At 45.5% G+C, this 19,974-nt stretch overlaps 1 protein-coding gene across 1 annotated transcript in view; it reads left to right on the top strand.

The window, feature by feature from the left end:
- LOC139165460 (desmocollin-1-like) overlaps positions 1–19,974 on the top strand; it is an 89,532-nt gene continuing 69,558 nt past the window's right edge. Inside the window, 1 exon segment of the mRNA XM_070748636.1 lies at positions 1–117. Coding sequence (XP_070604737.1) covers positions 1–117 — 117 coding nt within the window.

The following is a 19,974-nucleotide window of genomic DNA, read 5'->3' as shown; positions in this document are numbered from 1 at the left end:
ATGGGAGGTGGTGAGGACCTGAGTGACTGTGCGCAAAGCCTCTTGGTCCAAATAGGACAGCTACAGGTATACCAGGCAAACCTGTGCAAAGGTCCCCCTGGCCATAGCCGAGATATGGTAATCAAGGCTCAGCTGTTGGTTCAGGAGGACCCTCAAGTTGCGGACCTTGTCTGAGAGGGTCAGAGATCCCCTCCCACACACACACACCCCAGAACAATGGACGGACAGATGGGTATCATCAGCGAATTGATGATACCTCACCCCATGTCGTTGGATGATCTCACCCAGCTGCTTCATGTAAATGTTAAATAGTAGTGGGGAGATGGATGGACATTAGAAGAAGTGAGATGGAATATTTAATCTTTTAGTTTTGCTTGTTTTGAGAATAGAGAGTAAAATAATACAAGTTTATTAAACATTTAATAAGCAAGATATGCCTATTAGAAGCTTAATATACTTATTATGCTACCTATTAAAAATAATAAACAAATCATCAGCTTGCTACTGAATTTCTTTAATATAATGTTATCTGGGGATATCTGTGTAAATAAAAAAAATCAAGATGGCAGAACTTGCCTTACGAGGCAAATTCTAGCCCTTTTGTCAAGGACACATACAAAAAGGGTGGGGCTTGTATCATAATATAACTTCTACTGTTTTATCTTTCTCTCTCCACCACCCTCTTGTGGATGCTACAAGGTCTTTGGGAACTTCAGAAAGAAAGGACTAAGGTTACATAAATTGTTTGCCCATGGTTACATTCATTATTTTTCAAAATGAATGTAAGAATGAAACATTTTGCTATTCCATCATTCTTTAAAAAGTAAATATTTGAACATTCTCCCCCATCATCCTTTAAACTTTCTGGGCTGCAAGCATTTAGCCACACCTCTACCTAATTCACAAATTGTTCCACAGGACAAGCTACAACAATGACTAATTTTGCCTCTCGGTTCACAAAGTCAAGAAATTCTCATATACCCTGCTAGCGACAGTCCCTCCCTGTTGTATGGATAAAGGATCTGTGGAAATTTTTATCATATTAAAAAAGAGGATATGGAAAGTACCATTCACTCAGTTATCCCTAAACCTTATAACATGGAATGGCTTTTAATTTTGAAGCAATGTCAAATGATAAAATGAGTGAAAGGTAGACAAGAGCAGGGATTTTCATATGTTTTAGGCCCTCAAATCTGTTGGGTACTTTTTAAGAATTCCAGAACTCCATAAGCTCATTGAATATTGTGTCAAAAGTGTGGCTGTGAGAAAACCCTCTTCCACCCAGCTCATGAAATGACAGTTCTTCTGTCTTCAGTCATCAATTGATTTACTAAGCCTTTTGAGAAGAATGCTGCTTAAATTCTGTACGGAATTTGATGCAACCCATATAGCAATGACTGATATATCTTTAAATCCTGATTTTGTATTTCTTCAAACATCTCAATACAATAGACAGCAGTTCTGTGTATTAAAAGAAGTCTGGTACAGCCTGTTCTAAAAATGGTGGCCCTCCTTTTGGAAGCTTTTTTACTTGTTATATAATTGATCATTGTATCATAGCTAGCAATGGAATAGCAGTTTGTGTTTTTTAGTGATTCCATTCCTGTTTCCAAGGATATTCCAAATGATGTTTTAGTTCTCTTAGTGCATGAAAACTATAAAAATTATAGATAGATTTGGTCTTTGGTCAGCAAGATACTGCTCTCTATTTCTCTATGATCGAAGTCAGATACAGTGGTATGGTCACTAGCTGGGCATGTCCCAAAGGTCTTTCTTAAAAAAAAAACATCTTTGGGACCTAGACAATTAGTTGGATATTGTAATGGATATGATACACTGAAACAAAGGTATTGTCTATTGACAGCTTACAGCACTGGAAAGTGTATAGCACTTTGACTCTGGATTGGATTGTATACCCTGTGAAAGAGTAGGGACAAAGATTAGTGTATTCCTGAGACAAATACACTTATTTCTGCTTCACAACTGCTGCTCCTTTATTTTGTTCACATAAGCAACCATGAAAAGATCTCTACTCTGTTGATCCTAGGTAACTCAAGATGTTCCAAATATAGTTAGTTACCTTTTTCCACACAGATAACAGAGGTCTTTTACTCACTAAACTGGTTTGATTCAGCCTATTAAAGCATTATATATATCAACATTGGTCAATAGTTTTAGGCAACTACCTGTTTGTATTCAGAAATGGGATTATGTCAATTATTGCTTGATTCATTCAGTACCTTTGGGAGGTGAAACTCTTCTCTCAAGAGGCCTTGACTGTTCTGTCAATTGCTTGAATCAGGTGGCAATTAGTCACATAAATATATACAGTGAGCATCAAAGGCAACATACAGCATGCCATTGCTTATGCTAGTACTTATCACTAAGAAACTCTTTAGAGTTTGGATCAACAGTGGTACCTCTACCTATAAACACCTCTACTTACGAACTTTTCTAGATAAGAACCAGGTGTTCAAGATTTTTTTGCCTCTTCTCAAGAACTATTTTCCACTTACAAACACGAGACTCCGAAACTGTAACTGGAAAAGGCTGGGAGAAGCCTCTGTGGGGCCTCTCTAGGAATCTCCTGGGAGGAAACAGGGCCTCCACCCTCCCTGTGGCTTCCCCAATTGCACACATTATTTGCGTTTATATTGATTCCTATGGGAAAAATTGCTTCTTCTTGCAAACTTTTCTACTTAAGAACCTGATCATGGAACGAATGAAGTTCATAAGTAGAGGTACCACTGTACTTTCAGGAATTGAAGGAGCTTAATCTTCAAGGGAACTGGATCCTTATTAGTTAAGGAATGAGGAGTGGAGAAATTTGGTAGGCTGAAAATCAACGCTACCTGGGAAGATCCTACAACAAAAAAGCTAGAGAAATCATGTGGGGAAAGAGCTGTAAGACAGGGCCCAATGTAGCTCAGTCCAGACAGAATTGTGGCTGGAATAGTGAGTAGGTGCCTTCCAGGGAAGGGGGAAAAAGTTCATTCAAAAAGGCAGAAGAAAAACAGAGGGCTGTGATATACAAGACACTCTTTTGCAAATAAAGACATAATTTATAGTTTTGCATTCCTAATCCAGTTCTTGTTCTGAAACATTGTTCTATTGACAATATTTTCTCATAAATTGTTTGCAATTGTAAAACATTAACTAAAATAAATTCATAACATATTGGCAAATCTTACTTATACTTGCATGACAAAGAACACATAGAAGAATTCAATGAATAAATGAATGAATTTTGACTTTCTTAGGGATAAATCTATTTACTATTTAATCGTCACCACTATTTTATTATCCTTCATATTAAATTATAATGTACTGGCATCATACAGTGGGAAATAAAAGTAGAGGTCATGTAGTCAACTCTTCTGCTCATTGCAGGCTCCACTAGAGCATTTTTTATAAATGATCATCTGTGCTCTGTTTGAAGATTAAGAAGAACCACCACATGATTTTAAAAATAGCTTTTTTGTTTTGTTTTATAATTTTTGTGATGCAGCTACTTTTTAAATAAAGTAAATGTAAGCATATATTTTTAATTCTCTAAACCTTTAAAAACACAAAAAGCATGTTTATTTTAACTAGGCAAAATATTAAATATATTTTAAAACTTTTTGTTGAAGGATAATGAAGCCCTTCATGGCATCGGACCAGAATATCTCCGGGACCGCCTTCTGCTGCACGAATCCCAGCGACCGATTAGGGTCCTTCTCCGGGTCCCGTCAACTAAACAATCCCAGCGACCGATTAGGGCCCTTCTCCGGGTCCCATCAACTAAACAATGTCATTTGACGGGTCCCAGAGGAAGAGCCTTCTCTGTGGTGGCCCCAACCCTCTGGTACCAACTCCCCCTTGAGATTAGAACTGCCCCCACCCTCCTTGCCTTTCGTAAACTCCTTAAAACCCACCTCTGCCATCAGGCATGGGGGAATTGAGACATCTCCCCTGGGCCTATACAATTCATGTATGGTATGTTTGCGTGTATGTCTGCTTTAATAACGGGTTCTTAAAATTTTTTTAAATTATTAGATTTGTCTTGAATAGTTTTATTGTTGTTGTGAGCCGCCCCGAGTCTACGGAGAGGGGCAGTATACAAATCAAATAAATAAATAAATAAATGAAGGAAAAATATTAAATATATTTCATTTTTTAAAATGTTTTAATGAAGGATAATGAAGGAAATCCATGCAGAAATTTATTTCTAAATAAATAAATTTCTAAAAACAGAATGAGAATATATAGATCTAAATATCAACTAATAAGAAAAACTGATTCAAGTTTAGAATTATGTAGTTATGCATTACGTAATCATTCTAGAACCATGGTTCCTGTTCCCCAGTTCAGAATTCTTCATTGCCTCCTCAGAAAGATAACTGAGAACAAAGATACTTGAAAAAACATGGCTATGAGATACTTTCATAAAAAATTTCTTCAGTTACACGAATCAAATTAATAATTGAACCTCATTAGATTTATTTAATAAGGTTCAAATTAGGTAACTATGCGTATGTAATTTCTGTTTGATCTCCAAATTAAATTCAGTGATCTCCAAGTCAATGAAATCCTGTACTGCTAAGTGAGATGATAATGAATAATGGAAGGAAATATTTGCAGCTGCATTCCTGTGAGCTGTCCTACAGTTAGTCAACATCTTTTTATTTTTCTGCCAGTGGCTGTACAGAAAGGACCACCCAAGGAGTGAAACACCTGACCTGAGTGTTGCCCTCAAGCATGCAGGCTGCAGACTGTTGCTCTAGCCATAAATAGCAGCAACCCTTGGAGATGAGATGCCCACACTTAACATTATCATCGAGGTGAACATCACAAAAGGTAGTCATGATGCGAAATGCATATGGGATTTTCTAGTTCTTTGCTCAGTTTTTGAAGAAAGGAGAAGGTTTTTTTTTAAACCAGGTAAATCCTTGAAGTTACACTACAAGTTTGGTTGACACTCATGAACTTTACACTGAATTTTCTATTGAATCTTAGAGCCATGCCTATGTTAATATTTTGCCCAAAGAGTAATATAAATATGTAACAGATAAACCATCACGTCTCCTTGTAATAATTTTATAAGCTGCTTTTCTTCTATTTTTGGGGGGTTTTTTGCATGTATGATGGTTACAAGAGTAAGTCATCCAATACATTTTTGGAATTACTTACCTGTCCCTCCCACTGTTCAAGTTGGGAGCAGTTTCTCAATGCTAATCCTCATTAATAACTCATTGTATGCACCATACACTTTGCAAGATACTATGGAATTATTTTCATATCTAGATGCATCTGTTTGTGGAGCGCTTGATGGTCTCTGAGTGTGGTTGAATTTGGAGAGCATCAAGAATGCTGCAGTTCAACTCTGAACTAAAGTTATTTTTTTCTATTGTGAAGTGGTTTGTAACTTTAATAAATTTAAAAATAGTAAATGTTGTTTCTCTTTTAAATGGTGTGATTGTTGTAAAACATAATGACATTCTGTTGTGTTCTTTTATAGTGTACTAATATCACAAGAATCTGATTATGTGATCGTAGTTTTTATTTCTTTGGTTGTTTGTTACATTTTTATCCTGCCTTTATCCTGTCTCAAGATGGTGAATATATCTAATACTCCTTCCTTCTCCTATTTCTCCCACAAGAACAACCCTGTGAGATGGGTTGGGCTGAGAGAAAGTAAGTGCTCAAAGTCACCCAGCTGACTTTCATACCTGAGATTGGATTAGAACTCATGGTTTCCTGGGTTCTAGGCCAGCACTTTTAATCACTACTTCAAAGTATTTAGATTAGAACCAAAAGTGAAAGATAGACACAGAAATACTGATTTTTTATTAAAAGGGATTTGCAACCTGAGAACTATAATCTTATCTGATTCCTTATAGACCTGTCTAGACTTCGTAAGTCTATCTCAGAATCCATGCATTCTATGTTTTATTCTTCTCCTTCAAGCATTCAGCATCAGAGAAATATTTTTCGTCCCAGTGGTGATATCACGGATTTAATTCATTAGTTTTTTATTTCATATTTTAAATTCAAAATATGACAGTTGACTAATGAATGACCATTAGGGCTTCCCAGTCTAGGTGTGATTGATGCACAAGATGGGTTTGCTTAAAGGTCTTCTTGAACAAGACTGCCACTTGTTCTTTGAGAAGAAGCCACAAGTTCAAGAAGACCCCCAAACAGCACACCAACTCTGTCTGAGTTTATTCCATTCACAATTAAAGCTTGGAAATCTCTAGACTTGGGTGCACTGAAACCAACACATGCTTCATTTTGCCAGTACAGTGGTACCTCAAGATACGAACCTCTCGTCTTACGAACAACTCGTGATACGAACCCGGGGTTCAGAAAAATTTTGCCTCTTCTTACGAACTTTTTTCGAGTTACGAACCTGCGTTCGGAGACTGCTGGGAAGCCGCGCGGCTGTTTTAGAAGGTGACAGCCGGGCGGCGGGGCTTCCCAGCAGCCTCCCGAACGCCGGTTCGTAACTCGAAAAAAGTTCGTAAGAAGAGGCAAAAATTTTCTGAACCCCGGGTTCGGTTCGGGAGGTTGCTGGGAAGCTCCCCAGGCCGGCTGTCACCTTTTAAAACAGCCGCGCAGCTTCCCAGCAGTCGCCGAACGCGGAAGTTCGGGTTTGGCGTTCGGCTTCGGGAAGCTGCTGGAAAGCCGTGCGGCTGTTTTAAAAGGTGACAGCCGGCCTGGGGGGCTTCCCAGCAATCTCCTGAACCCTGAACTTTTGCCGAACTTCCGGGTTCGGGGTTCGGGAGGTTGCTGGGAAGCCCCCCAGGCCGGCTGTCACCTTTTGAAATAGCTGTGCGGCTTCCCAGCAGTTGCCGAACGCCGTTTTTTTGCGGGGTTTTTTTTTGGTTGCACGGATTAATTGACTTTACATTGTTTCCTATGGGAAACAATGTTTCGTCTTACGAACCTTTCATCTTACGAACCTCCCCCTGGAACCAATTAGGTTCGTAAGACGAGGTATGACTGTATTGAGATGAAGCATGTTATTTTGCACCTTCCAGCTTTCAGACTCTGGGAAACAATTTTGACGGTATCACCAAGACAGAAATATACAATTGGATATGCTCTGCACTTTGATGCTACCGCAGCCAATGTTGATAGATTGCCTCATCTAGCAACTTCATGTAGATGTGGAGTAGAATCAAAGAAAGAATGGAAACTGACACACCCTGTAAATGATATTGAAAAAAATGGATTAAAATTCTTTATTTTTGTGGATTGGAACAAGATTGCACTCTTACACTTTTTAAAAGTTTCTTTTAATATTTTCCGGAAATAATTTTATAAATATTTCGGTTTAATGGCACACACATTTGCTACAAAAATTGCAGATCTGTTATCTGTTTGTCACTCTCACTGAGGATTTTGTGCATTCTTTACTATTATACTAGTCTTACGTAGTATTCCAATTGTTGAGCAGTGTGGTGGCCTAGAGGTGAAGACTCTCACCTCATATTCGGGAGGTTGAGAGTTCAGTTCTAGGTAGTGACAGATGTTTCTTTATCAGAGCACAATAAAAAAATATCTGCTGTGAACTCCATGTAGGTGTCAGGAAGAGCATCCGGCCAGCTCAGTTCCATTCAATTCCCTTGACTCCACCCCAATAAAAGGAATTACAGGGTCATAAAAAGGAAACAAAATGTGGTATTCCAATTGCCAAACAATTCTGAATAGCTTACAGTTATAGCACAAGTAAACAAAATGAAAATATGAAAAAATAGTCAATAATGTTGAAGTATAAATGTGATAAGTAAATAAATAACAAAGCATTGCACAATATAGTATTCCTATGTAAAGAAAACAAGTCCTTACATCCCCCTATAGATGCACATTACCTCTTCAAATCAAATCTGTGCATTTAAAATAATAACCCCCCCCCCAAAAAATCTCGAATTTAAAGATAAAGCTACAGCAGTGACCAATGATAACCCCCTAAGAGTGATGTTATGTATGATTGGCACAAAAATACAACTTTTTTTAAAAAAAAATGTGTATTATTCTCTAAGTTATTTTGGTGATTTTATGACTACAGAATGGAATGAAAGAAAAAGGAGAAGAAAGAGAATTCACCATGAAGTCGGTTTAAACTGGATGAAATGGGATAAAATCAAAAGGATTGCACAGAAACTACTGCTCGTCTACTGGAAGTTTCCATTACTGTTTCCCATTTGAAAAGTATTTCTGAATTTTGAGGCACTGATTGGAACAAATTTGATAGGTTTAAAAACATCTGAGAACTGAAAATTACCCCAAATCCCACAGATATGCAAAATCATTTTAAGAGAAGCACCTACTTTGATGTGTTAAAATTATGTACAGTGGTACCTCTACTTACGAACTTAATTCGTCCCGTGACCAGGTTCTTAAGTAGAAATGTTCATAAGTAGAAGCAATTTTTCCCATAAGAATCAATGTAAAAGCGAATAATGCGTCCAAACCCATTAGGAAAATCCAAAACTTTAAGGCTTTAAAAAAAAGCAGCAGGCGGATGAAGTGAAGAAAAATGGAGTGGAAACAGGCAGCGAGGAGAAGCGAGGAATGGAGATCCTAATGAAGGCAAATGAGGGGAGACAGGCAGCGAAGGAAGTGTCTGCTTCAAATTGCTTCCAAAATCATCCCTCCATATGCTTCCCCCACTGCCCAAAATCGCTTCAAAATTCACCCTCCAGACACTTCCTTCACTGCCCCAAATCACTTCAAAATTCACCCCTCCAGATGCTTCCTTCAGTGCCCCAAATTGCTTCAAAATTCACCCCTCCAAATGCTATCTTCAGTGCCCCAAACCACTTCAAAATTCACTCCTCCAGACACTTCCTTCACTGCCCCAAATTGCTTCAAAATTCACCCCTCCAAATGCTTCCTTCGCTGACCCAAATTGCTTCAAAATTCACCCCTAAAAGGAAGCGTTTGGAGGGGTGAATTCTGAAGTGATTTGGGGCAGTGAAGGAAGTGTCTGGAGGGGTAAATTTTGAAGAGATTTGGGGCAGCAAAGGAAGCATTTGGAGGGGTGATTTTGGAAACGATTTGGGGCAGTGTAGGAAATGTCTGGAGGGGTGATTTTGGCAGCAAGATGGGCCAAAGGAAGCGGTAGGCAAGGGGGATTTTGGCAGCAGGATGGGGCTGCTGCAGGGATCAGAGGAAGCAGAGGGCAAGAGGGGAAAGTGGCAGCGAAATGGGGAGGCTGCAGAGAGCTCCTTGGACATGCTGTTTTGGCCGCTGCACGCACTAGCAGCAGCAACAGCCGAGAGAGAAGCGAGGGTTCGCAAGTAGAAAATGGTTAGCCCTACATTCTAAAGATTGCACCACTACAACACAATCCAAGATTCATTACCAAAACAGATCAAGGAAATAAAATACCTAGGTATTCTTCTAAATGTTACAAATGCTTCACCTGGTCCGGGTCACTGGTTTTTATTATTATTTTTATTTTAAATGGTATGAGAATGGAATCTGACAGACTCATAAACAACTCCTTTTGGAAGAATTTAAACTGAATATTTTTGATGCTGCAAAAATATCCAAAGGCTGCATGAAATCTTAGTTTCCCAGCTAGGTGTTGTTGCACATACTAAAATGAAATATGTGAATATTTTACTGAGCCTAAAGGGTTTTTACTTCTAAATTACTCAGAGTCACTTGGACAGGAAGATGGACAGCTTCAGTAATGATATATTAGACAGACCAAATTTTATTTTGAACATTGACCAATAAAGTTAAATCAATAAAAGGATCAATATAAATCTATCCTTCTAAAAACATGAATTATCACTAATCATTTGTGGATAAAGCTTAAAAATAATGTAGCAAATTTTTGCTACCTTCAGACAATATCGCCGGCTCGACTTACCGGCCACGGCGCTTTTGCAGAAGGGCCGGGCAGACACCGGACTCTTCCATGGCGGCCGCCATCTTTGTTTCGGCCGAAATCTCGCGAGACGAGATTTCGGCCGGGAAAGCCAGGCCCACGTGGCCTGGAATGACGTGGGGACCGGGCGGGGCTTGCTGGCCCTATTTAAGGGCTGCAGGCCCTGGGCCAAGCCTGTCGCCCGGACCCAGTCATTGGAGCAGACACTTGGCTGTCTGCTCCTGGAGCCTCGCGGCGGCCGCGTGGAGGCGGCCGTCGCCTTGGAGGCCTCGTGGCGGACCCAGTCTAAGGAGCAGGCACTTGGCTGTCTGCTCCTGGAGCCTCGCGGCGGCCGCGTGGAGGCGGCCGTCGCCTTGGGGGCCTCGTGGCCGAGTCTAAGGAGCAGACACTTGGCTGTCTGCTCCTGGAGCCTTTCGGCGGCCGCGTGGAGGCGGCCGTCGCTTTTGAGGCCTCGTTGGAGGCTGGAGGTGGCCTGCTCGTCGGGCATCTTCCAGAGGAGCTCCGGGGCAGCAACGAGCTTTCGGCGCGTGAGGCCTCCCACCCCCACCCCGCTGTAAGGCGGCCGCGTGTTGCGGTCGCCATTTTGAGAGCCTCATCGGAGGCTCGGGGGAATGGTTTGGGGGGCTTCGGTTTTGGCGGGAAGGCCAGGCCTGGTGCCATTTGGCTGTTGCCCCCCCCCCTATTTCTGGGGGGGGATCGTTATGGTAGCCCCCTGGGGACGTGGGGGGCTCGGGCGGAGGGCTCGCGTGGGCGGCCCCTCCCGTTGCGTGGCCCCCCCATGACACAATAAAATAAATAAACATAAAATGCCTAAAAAGGGAGGACAGTGGGGCCCGTGGCGGCAGCTTCCTGCTGCTGCGCTGCCTGTTTGGGCAGAGGCCTTTCGCTGCCCTCTTGGGGGCCCGGGCGGCCCCGGGTCCTTCTGTGTAAAATAAGAACCACGGGTACACATAGATTATAATAATAATAATGGGACTGATGATGGTTACAATTATATATTTTATATGGCACCATGACCATATGACGGCAAGGGTAGACCCATTGGCCCCTCTGGTCTGCCCTTGTTCTGTTCTGTATTTTATCTTGGGATGGATGTATGTTTATCCCAGGCATGTTTGAATTCTGTTACTGTGGATTCATCTTCCGGGCCTGCTGGAAGTTTGTTCCAAGCCTTCGCTATTTCAGTGAAGTCATGGTCAAACTTCGGTACAGTTATAGTCTCACTTAATATTTAAGTATTGTTGCCTCTCGGCCCCAGTTTTTTGGGGTTTTTTGTTTCGGGGGGGACACACCTGTACCCAGGTTTGCCCCCCCCCTCCTGGCTCCTAGTGCGGGACCACAGGCCCCTGGGGCTGCTTTTGCCAGGGCCTGGTGTGTCGGGGGCGGGGGGGTTTGACCCCGCCAACCCAGGCCGTAGGGCCTTCCCCCTTTTGACGGTTTACCCGTCGGGGCCAGGGAGCTTGGACATGGGGGCCACCACGGTGGGACCCGTTCCCTGCATGTCAGGGGTTTGCTGCAGAGGGGCTTGTTTCTCCCCTTTTTGTATGTGCGGCCATGCGTCGGGGAAGCGGGGCTCCCATGCCGCTTCCAGGTTGCCCCTGCCCCTAAAAGGGGACGGTTGGGAGTGGGGGGGGGGTCCAGGGTACTAACCCCACCTACTGGGGGGAAAGCTGGGCCCTGCCCAATTATTTACAAAACAACAACAACAACAACACTGGGGTTGGTTGAGGGACGACCACCCTCGCTCGAGAGCGGCCGCTCTCTTGCTAGGTTTCTCCAAGGGATTCTCGATCCCTTACATGGGTTCGAGCAAGCCTTGGCGGCATTGTTCGGTCCGGAATAGCATAAGTGGTGGCCATGGGGAGGGGCCTTGGGCCCTTCCCGGAGCCGCCCTTCCCAAATCTTGGGGTCTCCCCATTTGGGGGGTCCCCTGAAAGGTGGGTGATGAATTTAGGTTGATTCACCACTTGTCTTTTCTTAAAAGGGAGTCAGTGAGGGATTTCCTTCCTGACGAACTTTATTTAGTCCGGCTCGCATCCTTTGATGCGGTCGTGGCCATGGTAAGGTAGTGTGGGGTTGGAGCCCTTATGGATAAATGCGACATTAGGTCAGCATCCCGGCTCTTCCCCATGCACCCAGACGGCTTCGGGTTTTTTGGGCTTCCATTTCATGGGTGTTTTTATGCGGCGGGGTTGCCCACGGGTGGCTCCGTCTCTTGCTCTCTTTTGGGCGAGCTCAAGCACCTTATTGGAGTGGGCGCTCAGGAGGCGCAGCGGTCTGGGCTCGGCGTTCACTACCTCGAGGGTTTCTTGGTGGCGGGGACGGCGCGGGCAGAGCACTGCTTCGCTCTGCTGCGGGTCTTTGAAGCCCTTTGGCCCTGTTGGGGGTGCCTTTAGCCCCTGCGGGGACCGTGGGCCCCGCCACCAGGATTACCTTCCTCGGTATTGAATTGGACTCAAAGGTGCAATCTTCTAGATTGCCCCTGGACAAGTTGGCTAAAATTGGGGATAACCTTGGTATGGTTCTGGGCTGCCGGAAGGTCACCCTTTGGCAGCTCCAGGAACTGGTTGGGATACTTAATTTTGCCTGCCGGGTCGTGGTGCCGGGCAGGGTTTTTTCTAGGAGGTTATATGCTGCGATGAAGGGGCTCCGTTTGCCCCGTCATCGTACCCGCTTAGGTGCAAGGGTCAGGGCTGACCTCTGCGTGTGGCGGGAGTTCTTAGAAAGTTTTACGGGGTTGTTGTTTTGGAGGCAAGAGCTTCTTTGGAAGCTGAATTGCAGTTGTGTTCTGATGCTGCAGGGACCTGTGTTAGGTGCAGGGTGTGTTAGGTGACCAGTGGGGGCTGGTCTACGTGGCCTCCAGCATGGAGGGCCTCTTCATTGGTTAATGGATTTGACCTTTTTGGGAGCTCTCCCCCTTGATAGTGGCCCTAGGGCTTTGGGGGGAGCAGTTTAGGGCACGACTGTGCATTTTGGTGTGACAGCTTAGTGGTTATCCACGTGGTGCACGCCCTGTCCTCTAAGAGTGACAGGGTCATGAGGCTTTTCCGCCATTTGGTGCACAGGTCCTTGTCCCTGAGCACATTGTTTTTGCCTAGGCATGTCCCCGGGTTAGATAACGGGGTTGCTGAAGCCTTGTCCCGTGGTCAGTTGTCCCGTTTCGGACCATGGCCCCGTGGGCACGTGTGTCGCCAGAGGTTTTTTCCGGCCCACTTTCGGAGCCTAGGTGGGCTCCTGGGCAGTGGAGAGTAGAGGCTTGCTGGCTACGGCACTCTTGGGAGTGTCTGGCACTCTGGGGGGCTTAGCAGCAGGCAGGGAAGAGTTTGGGCTTTGCTGGCAGTATACGGGTTAGCCCTAGCTGGCCTGCCCCAGTTGTGTACCTGGCCATATTTGTGTCCAGCTTAGGCAGCGTGGCCTTTCAGTTAGGACTATTAGGTCCAGGTTGGCCGGCTTCGCCTTGTTTAAGGCGGGGGCGGGGTTATTGGTTTTATGGCATCTTCCGCAGTGTGACAGGGCGGGAAAGTTGGGCCGGGGCCGCATTGCGGGCCGCCGGGTCAATTTGGTGCCTTCCATCTCATTACTTCAGTAAGGTGGGTGCTAGTATGTAGGGTTTGGCCAGGCCAAGTATGGATCCCGCCATTCGGGAACGCTCGTTCTCGAGAGGCGCTGCCACTAGTGCGGTAACGGCCTCTCGATACGGAGGATTCGGGAAGTCGCTCGCCGGCGGTCAACGGCCTGTTTTAGGGTACGAACGGCCTGTTGAGGGTCCGGGTAAGATCTTAGGCCAGGTTCCTCCTTTGGTCCCCTTCTATTCAACCCCGCCAGGACGCGACCGACGGTGTTGCTTGGGGTCAGAGCGCTCCGAGACCACTCAGCAACAAGTTACCATCGGGGGTGGGGACCCTGCCGTCGTGGCGGCTGGGTCCTGGCTGTCTGGCTGGGGAGACGGGGTGTGCGGTGGGAATGGCGTTTCTACCGCTATTGCTGGGAGGGCGGCATCCCATTGCTGCGCCCAGGTGGTCCTGGGAGGGCGGCATCCCATTGCTGCGCCCAGAAGGTGCTGGGAGGGTGACATCACGTTGCTGCGCCCAGTTGGTCCTGGGAGGGCGGCATCCCATTGCTGCGCCCAGGTGGTGTCGGGGGGCGGCATTCCATTGCTGCGCCCAGTGGGGCTGGGAGGGCGGCATCCCATTGCTGCGCCCAGTCGGTGGCCAGGGGCGGCATCCCATCGTTGCGCTCAGAGTGTGCTGGGAGGGCGGCATCCCATTGCTGCGCCCAGTTGGTGCTGGGAGGGCGGCATCCCATTGCTGCGCCCAGCTGGGACTGGGAGGGCGGCACCCCATTGCTGCGCCCAGTCGGTGCCGGGGGTCGGCATCCCGTTGCTGCGCCTGGATGTGTGCTGGGAGGGCGGCATTCCATTGCTGCGCCCAGTTGGTGCTGGGAGGGCGGCATCCCAGTGCTGCGCCCAGTTAGTGCCGGGGGCGGCATCCCATTGCTGCGCCTGGATGTGTGCTGGGAGGGCGGCATCCCATTGCTGCGCCCAGTTGGTGCTGGGAGGGCGGCATCCCATTGCTGCGCCCAGATGGTACTGGGAGGGCTGCATCCCATTGCGGCGCCCAGGTGATGGGTCTTGCACTGTGGTGGCAAGGACCTGTGGGGTCTGGGGGTCGTTTTCGATCTGCCAGGTTCGCGAAGCCTGCGGTGGCTTCGCACTGTGCGGCCCTCCACGCAAGTGGTGTGGTCGAGATCCTCTCGGGGATCGCTTGGTGGGACGCCATTTCCCTTAGGGCCCTTCACCGGGTTAGACGGGGAGTTAAGGCCTGGGGTACGGTAGTCAGAAAGTTAGGTGGGGTGGTTGTGGCCCATCCCCGCATCACCATAGATCAGCTGTGGCTTTACCTGGCTGCTGGTCTTCCTCTGTCAGAACTGAGGAACACCACTTTCTTACAGGACCTGCAGTGTCTCTGCGTGAGCTGGCGCAGTAGAGGGGGGAGTCGGGGGGCCAAGATAGAGATCTGACCCCCGCTCCGTGGCAGGTTAGGGGCGGAAATCTGGGTGGTGGTTCAGCAACTGCGCGTTCTCCCTTGGGCATCTTTGGGGATGATTGACAGGTTCTCTCCAAGCTCATGGTGGGTGCTACCTGCGCACTTGGGGGGAACCTGTCTTTGGGTCCCGCTATTGAAGTCCCAGGGTAGGGGTGAGCCGGCGGGACCCCCCTCATGCGAGTGCATGGCAGGGTCTCAGGTGAGGGAGAGGTCCCTCACCTGGACCAGCATCGAGCTACGCCCTTAGTTGCCCAGGAATGTTGACCTTTTACGTCATTTCCTCCCCGGAAGTGTTTGTTTGACCCTGCAGGTCCACTGTTTCCGGGTCATAGTGGAATATATTAATTTATGCAAATTTATGCTAATTCATGCTAATTTAATTAATAAATTATGCAAATTTATTTTAATAAAAATGACCCAAGTTTAAATCCAGCTCTGGTGTCCGTGTCGTTACTCCGTCTCTTCTGCAATATCGCCGGCTCGACTTACCGGCCACGGCGCTTTTGCGGAAGGGCCGGGCAGACACCGGACTCTTCCATGGCGGCCGCCATCTTTGTTTCGGCCGAAATCTCGCGAGACGAGATTTCGGCCGGGAAAGCCAGGCCCACGTGGCCTGGAATGACGTGGGGACCGGGCGGGGCTTGCTGGCCCTATTTAAGGGCTGCAGGCCCTGGGCCAAGCCTGTCGCCCGGACCCAGTCATTGGAGCAGACACCCACCCGCCCTTCCCTAATTTGCAGTGTGCTATTGGTGGGTCGCCCTCGGGGGCCGAATGGGAATTTTTTGCAGCCTCGCCCATTTGGCATGGCTGTTTTTTCGCCCATTCCACACTGGGGAGATGGATGGGCGGTTTAGGGGGTGCTTGCATTCAATAGGTTAATTGGCTTACCTTTGGTCATTTGGGTAGGCAGGTTAGGGGCGGAAATCTGGGTGGTGGTTCAGCAACTGCGCGTTCTCCCTTGGGCATCTTTGGGGATGATTGACAGGTTCTCTCCAAGCTCATGGTGGGTGCTACCTGCGCACTTGGGGGGAACCTGTCTTTGGGTCCCGCTATTGAAGTCCCAGGGTAGGGGTGAGCCGGCGGGACCCCCCTCATGCGAGTGCATGGCAGGGTCTCAGGTGAGGGAGAGGTCCCTCACCTGGACCAGCATCGAGCTACGCCCTTAGTTGCCCAGGAATGTTGACCTTTTACGTCATTTCCGCCCCGGAAGTGTTTGTTTGACCCTGCAGGTCCACTGTTTCCGGGTCATAGTGGAATATATTAATTTATGCAAATTTATGCTAATTCATGCTAATTTAATTAATAAATTATGCAAATTTATTTTAATAAAAATGACCCAAGTTTAAATCCAGCTCTGGTGTCCGTGTCGTTACTCCGTCTCTTCTGCAAATAAATTTATCTTGATTATTTAACAGACAGTCCAGATAAACTCTATCAGAGTATTATGTTGCATTATTGTTCTTGATTATCTTACCTTATGGGAATATTGTCAAGGGATAGCAAAATATTAGATTTTAATCAGGAAAGTTGTTTTTTTTAAAAGCCAAAGTTGTTAAAAAATATTACTGGAGCTAATGGTCAGAGCAATGGAGCTAATTATATTCATTAGGAGAGAAAGAAATTTGCACTATATATATACTGGACTGACCAATCGAAAATTGTCATGCTGCTGCCAGTGTTTTACACATTATTGTATGACGATTTTATTAGTGAGTGCATATTATTTATTTATTTGTTTGTTTGTTTATTTATTTATTTGTTTATTTGTTTACTTATTTGTTTGTTTGATTTTTATGCCACCCTTCTCCTTAGACTCAGGGCGGCTTACAAAATGTTAGCAATAGCACTTTTTAAATGAGCCAGCATATTGCCCCCACAATCCGGGTGCTTATTTTACCCACCTTGGAAGGCTGGAAGGCAGAGTCAACTTTGAACCAGTGATGACATTTGAACCGCTGACCTACAGATCTACAATGAGCTTCAGTGGTCTGTAGTACAGCCAGGGATGGGCAGCAGGCAGGATGGAGTGGAACACAGTTCCACCAGCGGAAATGAAGAGGTGTGCGCAGCTCCAGCTGATCGGCGGCTGTCACTCCCAGGATTACTGGTCTTGGCTCGGCTCTCCTTTTTTTCTCTGCTGCTGCCTCCTTGCTTTTTTCCTCTTTCTTCCTTTCTGGCCTTGGACAAGCTTCCCTCTCTCCTGCCCGCCCCCATCCACCTCACCTCCCACTTGAGGTGCAAGAAGAAGGCATGGGTGGAAGCAGTGCTGGCAGCATTTATGCTTCTGGCAGCACTGAGGCAGGGGGGAGACCCAGGAAGGAGAGCGCGGGAAACGTGAAGCAAATTGTCACCCCAGTGAATGACACTGGTAAGGTTGTAAGTTGAGGACTTAACAGTTCACTTGAACGATTATGATCATTCAAGCTACTCCCACCTGGTCACATGGCCGGCAAGCCACTCCTACCCAGTCACATGACTGTTAACCTACAAAATAAGCCAAACCCACAGTATGGCAGTAAAATTTTTGGCTGCCCTTTACTGAGTACAGCACTCTATCTTCTGCACCACCCCAGTTCATTAATGAGGATATTAGGAAATTCAGGGATTGGTCTCCAAATTAATCAATTAAAAGTTCTAGTTTCTGGAAAACTATAACATTTATGAGGTCTTGAGATGAAATACAATTTGCTGAGATACATCTTTATTACTGCTTTCATACCTATGCAGATAGGGATATGATGATAAGAAATCCCTTTTTTTCAGACATAATAAAATAAGAATAAGAGTTAAAAATTAGATTGCAACATCAAACTTACGTAGAATTGACTTCTAATTTTGCTTTGTGCAGAGTACAGATCAGGTCACTGGACAACCCAATTGTTGATGAGTTAGCTTGTGTGTTGATTTAGGTTTGGGAGTGGCAGGAATTTTGACCTTACAAAAAATATGAGCATTTGCAACATATGAGGGTGTGGCAGGCAAGGCTGCCTGCAATTAGGCTGAAATAGGCTAAATCTCCTGTCACTTATAGATTCCGTTCAGTACTTCCTATCCTTCAATATGAAGATGTAACTTGCAATACAAGTACCCATTCAGGAAAACATATTCAAAGAAAGTTCTACTTGAGTAAATGCCCTGCCCTAAGTGATCATTGGTTTACTAAGTGGCAATTAACTTTCATATAGTGATGAAAAAGTGAAGATGGAATGTGGTTTGAGAGGGGCTAAAAGGCATATGATGGCATCCAGTAAACAGTATGTCCTAGGTCCTAGGACAGTGATGGCGAACTTATGGCATTGGTGGCACAGGTGGCACGCAGAGCCATACGTGCTGACACACAAGCTGTTGCCCTAGCTCAGCTCTAATGTGCATGGGTGTACTGGCCAGCTGATTTTTGGCTCGCACAGAGGCTCTGGGAGGGAGATTTTGGCTTCTAGCGAGCCTTCAGGGGGGGATGGGGGAAGGCGTTTTTACCTTTCCCTGGCTCCAGGGAAGCCTTTGGAGTCTGGGGAGGGTGAAACAGGAGCATACTGGGCCCACCAGAAGTTGGGAAATAGCTCATTTCTGTCCTCCAGAGGGCCACGAAGCGGGGGGAAGCTGTTTTCACTCTCCCCAGGCATTGAAGTATGGGTGTGGACACTCGTACATGTGGAATAGTACACACACACGCTCTTTCGGCACCCAAGGAAAAGGTTCACCATCACTGTTCCAGGAGGTGAATAGAGGAAACATCCCTTTCAGAAAAAAGGGAAGTCTATGGAGTTTCTTACTCATCCAGGTGATGGTTGTCCCAAAGGTGCTTTTCAAAAGGCAACTGGGGTTTTTCAAAAGATTTTTTCCCCTTGAAAACTTTTCACTTCTCAGCCAACAAGATTTTTCAATTCAGAATTGAAGAAGGTTCTTGGATGAGAAGCAAAATATTTTTAAGGAAAAAAACCCCAAGAAAGTCCAATTGCCTTTTACAAAGCACTTTTGGGATATCCAAATAATCAACTAGTATTGTAGATAGACTCTGGGCCAGAGAAACCCCATAAAGCAATTGTGAAGCAGGAAAAATATTCCAAGCTTTCCCATTCACCTTGGTGAATGGGATAGCTTGGATAAGCTCAGTGAGCCAGAGATGGGTTCCTCCCGGTTTGCATCGGTTCTATAGAACTAGTAGCAAACTGGTGGTAGTGTCACGGAGCCAGTTCTGTTGGTGGTGAGGTAAGTCCACCCCTACAGTGAGCTCATAGATGATCACAAAATAAGAATGCCATATTGATACCACAATTTTGCTCATTTTCTCCCAGGGAACATTGAGCAGCATAATTAGAATGTATGAAGATAAATGTTTCTTCAGTTTCCCTCTTCAAGCAGATTAATGCCTTAAAGACATACAATGGCATACAGTAGTACTATGAGTTGCATAATGTCTCATTACAAGATTTCTCTATTAATTTTAACATTTTAGAACAAGGGTGCTTCTACTTCAGTATTCTTGATTATAACAGAGGTATGTGTTACAGAAGTTTACATTGTTCAACTGGGTCTGGAAACAATGAAGAAAAAGAAAGAAAGAAAAAAGCATGCCAAATATAAGTATCATTTTCAACATAAGGTAGTACTGTATTGTTGCTAGTCATATAGTACTTCTACTGAAGAGCATTTGCAGCTGAAATGTAGAGCAGTAAATTGCACATGAACAATGGCAAAGATTTTATCATGAGAATCATCAGAACTGGGCTGTGCTAGTCTCCAGATACAAGAAGAGAAGTCAGATTCAAATCAGGTGTGGCTCTATAGTTTCACAGCCCAAGGCTAATTATTCACTAAATTCTCCACCCAAGAAAAGTTGTATGACTGGTTCAACTTTGCCAACAGCTTTTGAAAGCTTGCTAATAGAGCCAAATGATTTTTGAGAGCAGATTTCTCTCTACAAAACATCTTCACACCTTTTGAAGGGTAGGCAGTTCTCATGACGGGTAAAACAATATGCCTTTTATTAGGAAAAAGCTCAGCTAAACCATAATGAACAATGTATGTATTGTGTAGCTTTTC

The sequence above is a fragment of the Erythrolamprus reginae genome, chromosome 3 (genome assembly GCF_031021105.1).
Source record: "Erythrolamprus reginae isolate rEryReg1 chromosome 3, rEryReg1.hap1, whole genome shotgun sequence".
Taxonomy (NCBI): Eukaryota; Metazoa; Chordata; class Lepidosauria; order Squamata; family Dipsadidae; genus Erythrolamprus; species Erythrolamprus reginae.
The sequence above is the reverse complement of the archived record's forward strand: the minus strand, read 5'-3'. Positions and strand labels throughout refer to the sequence as shown.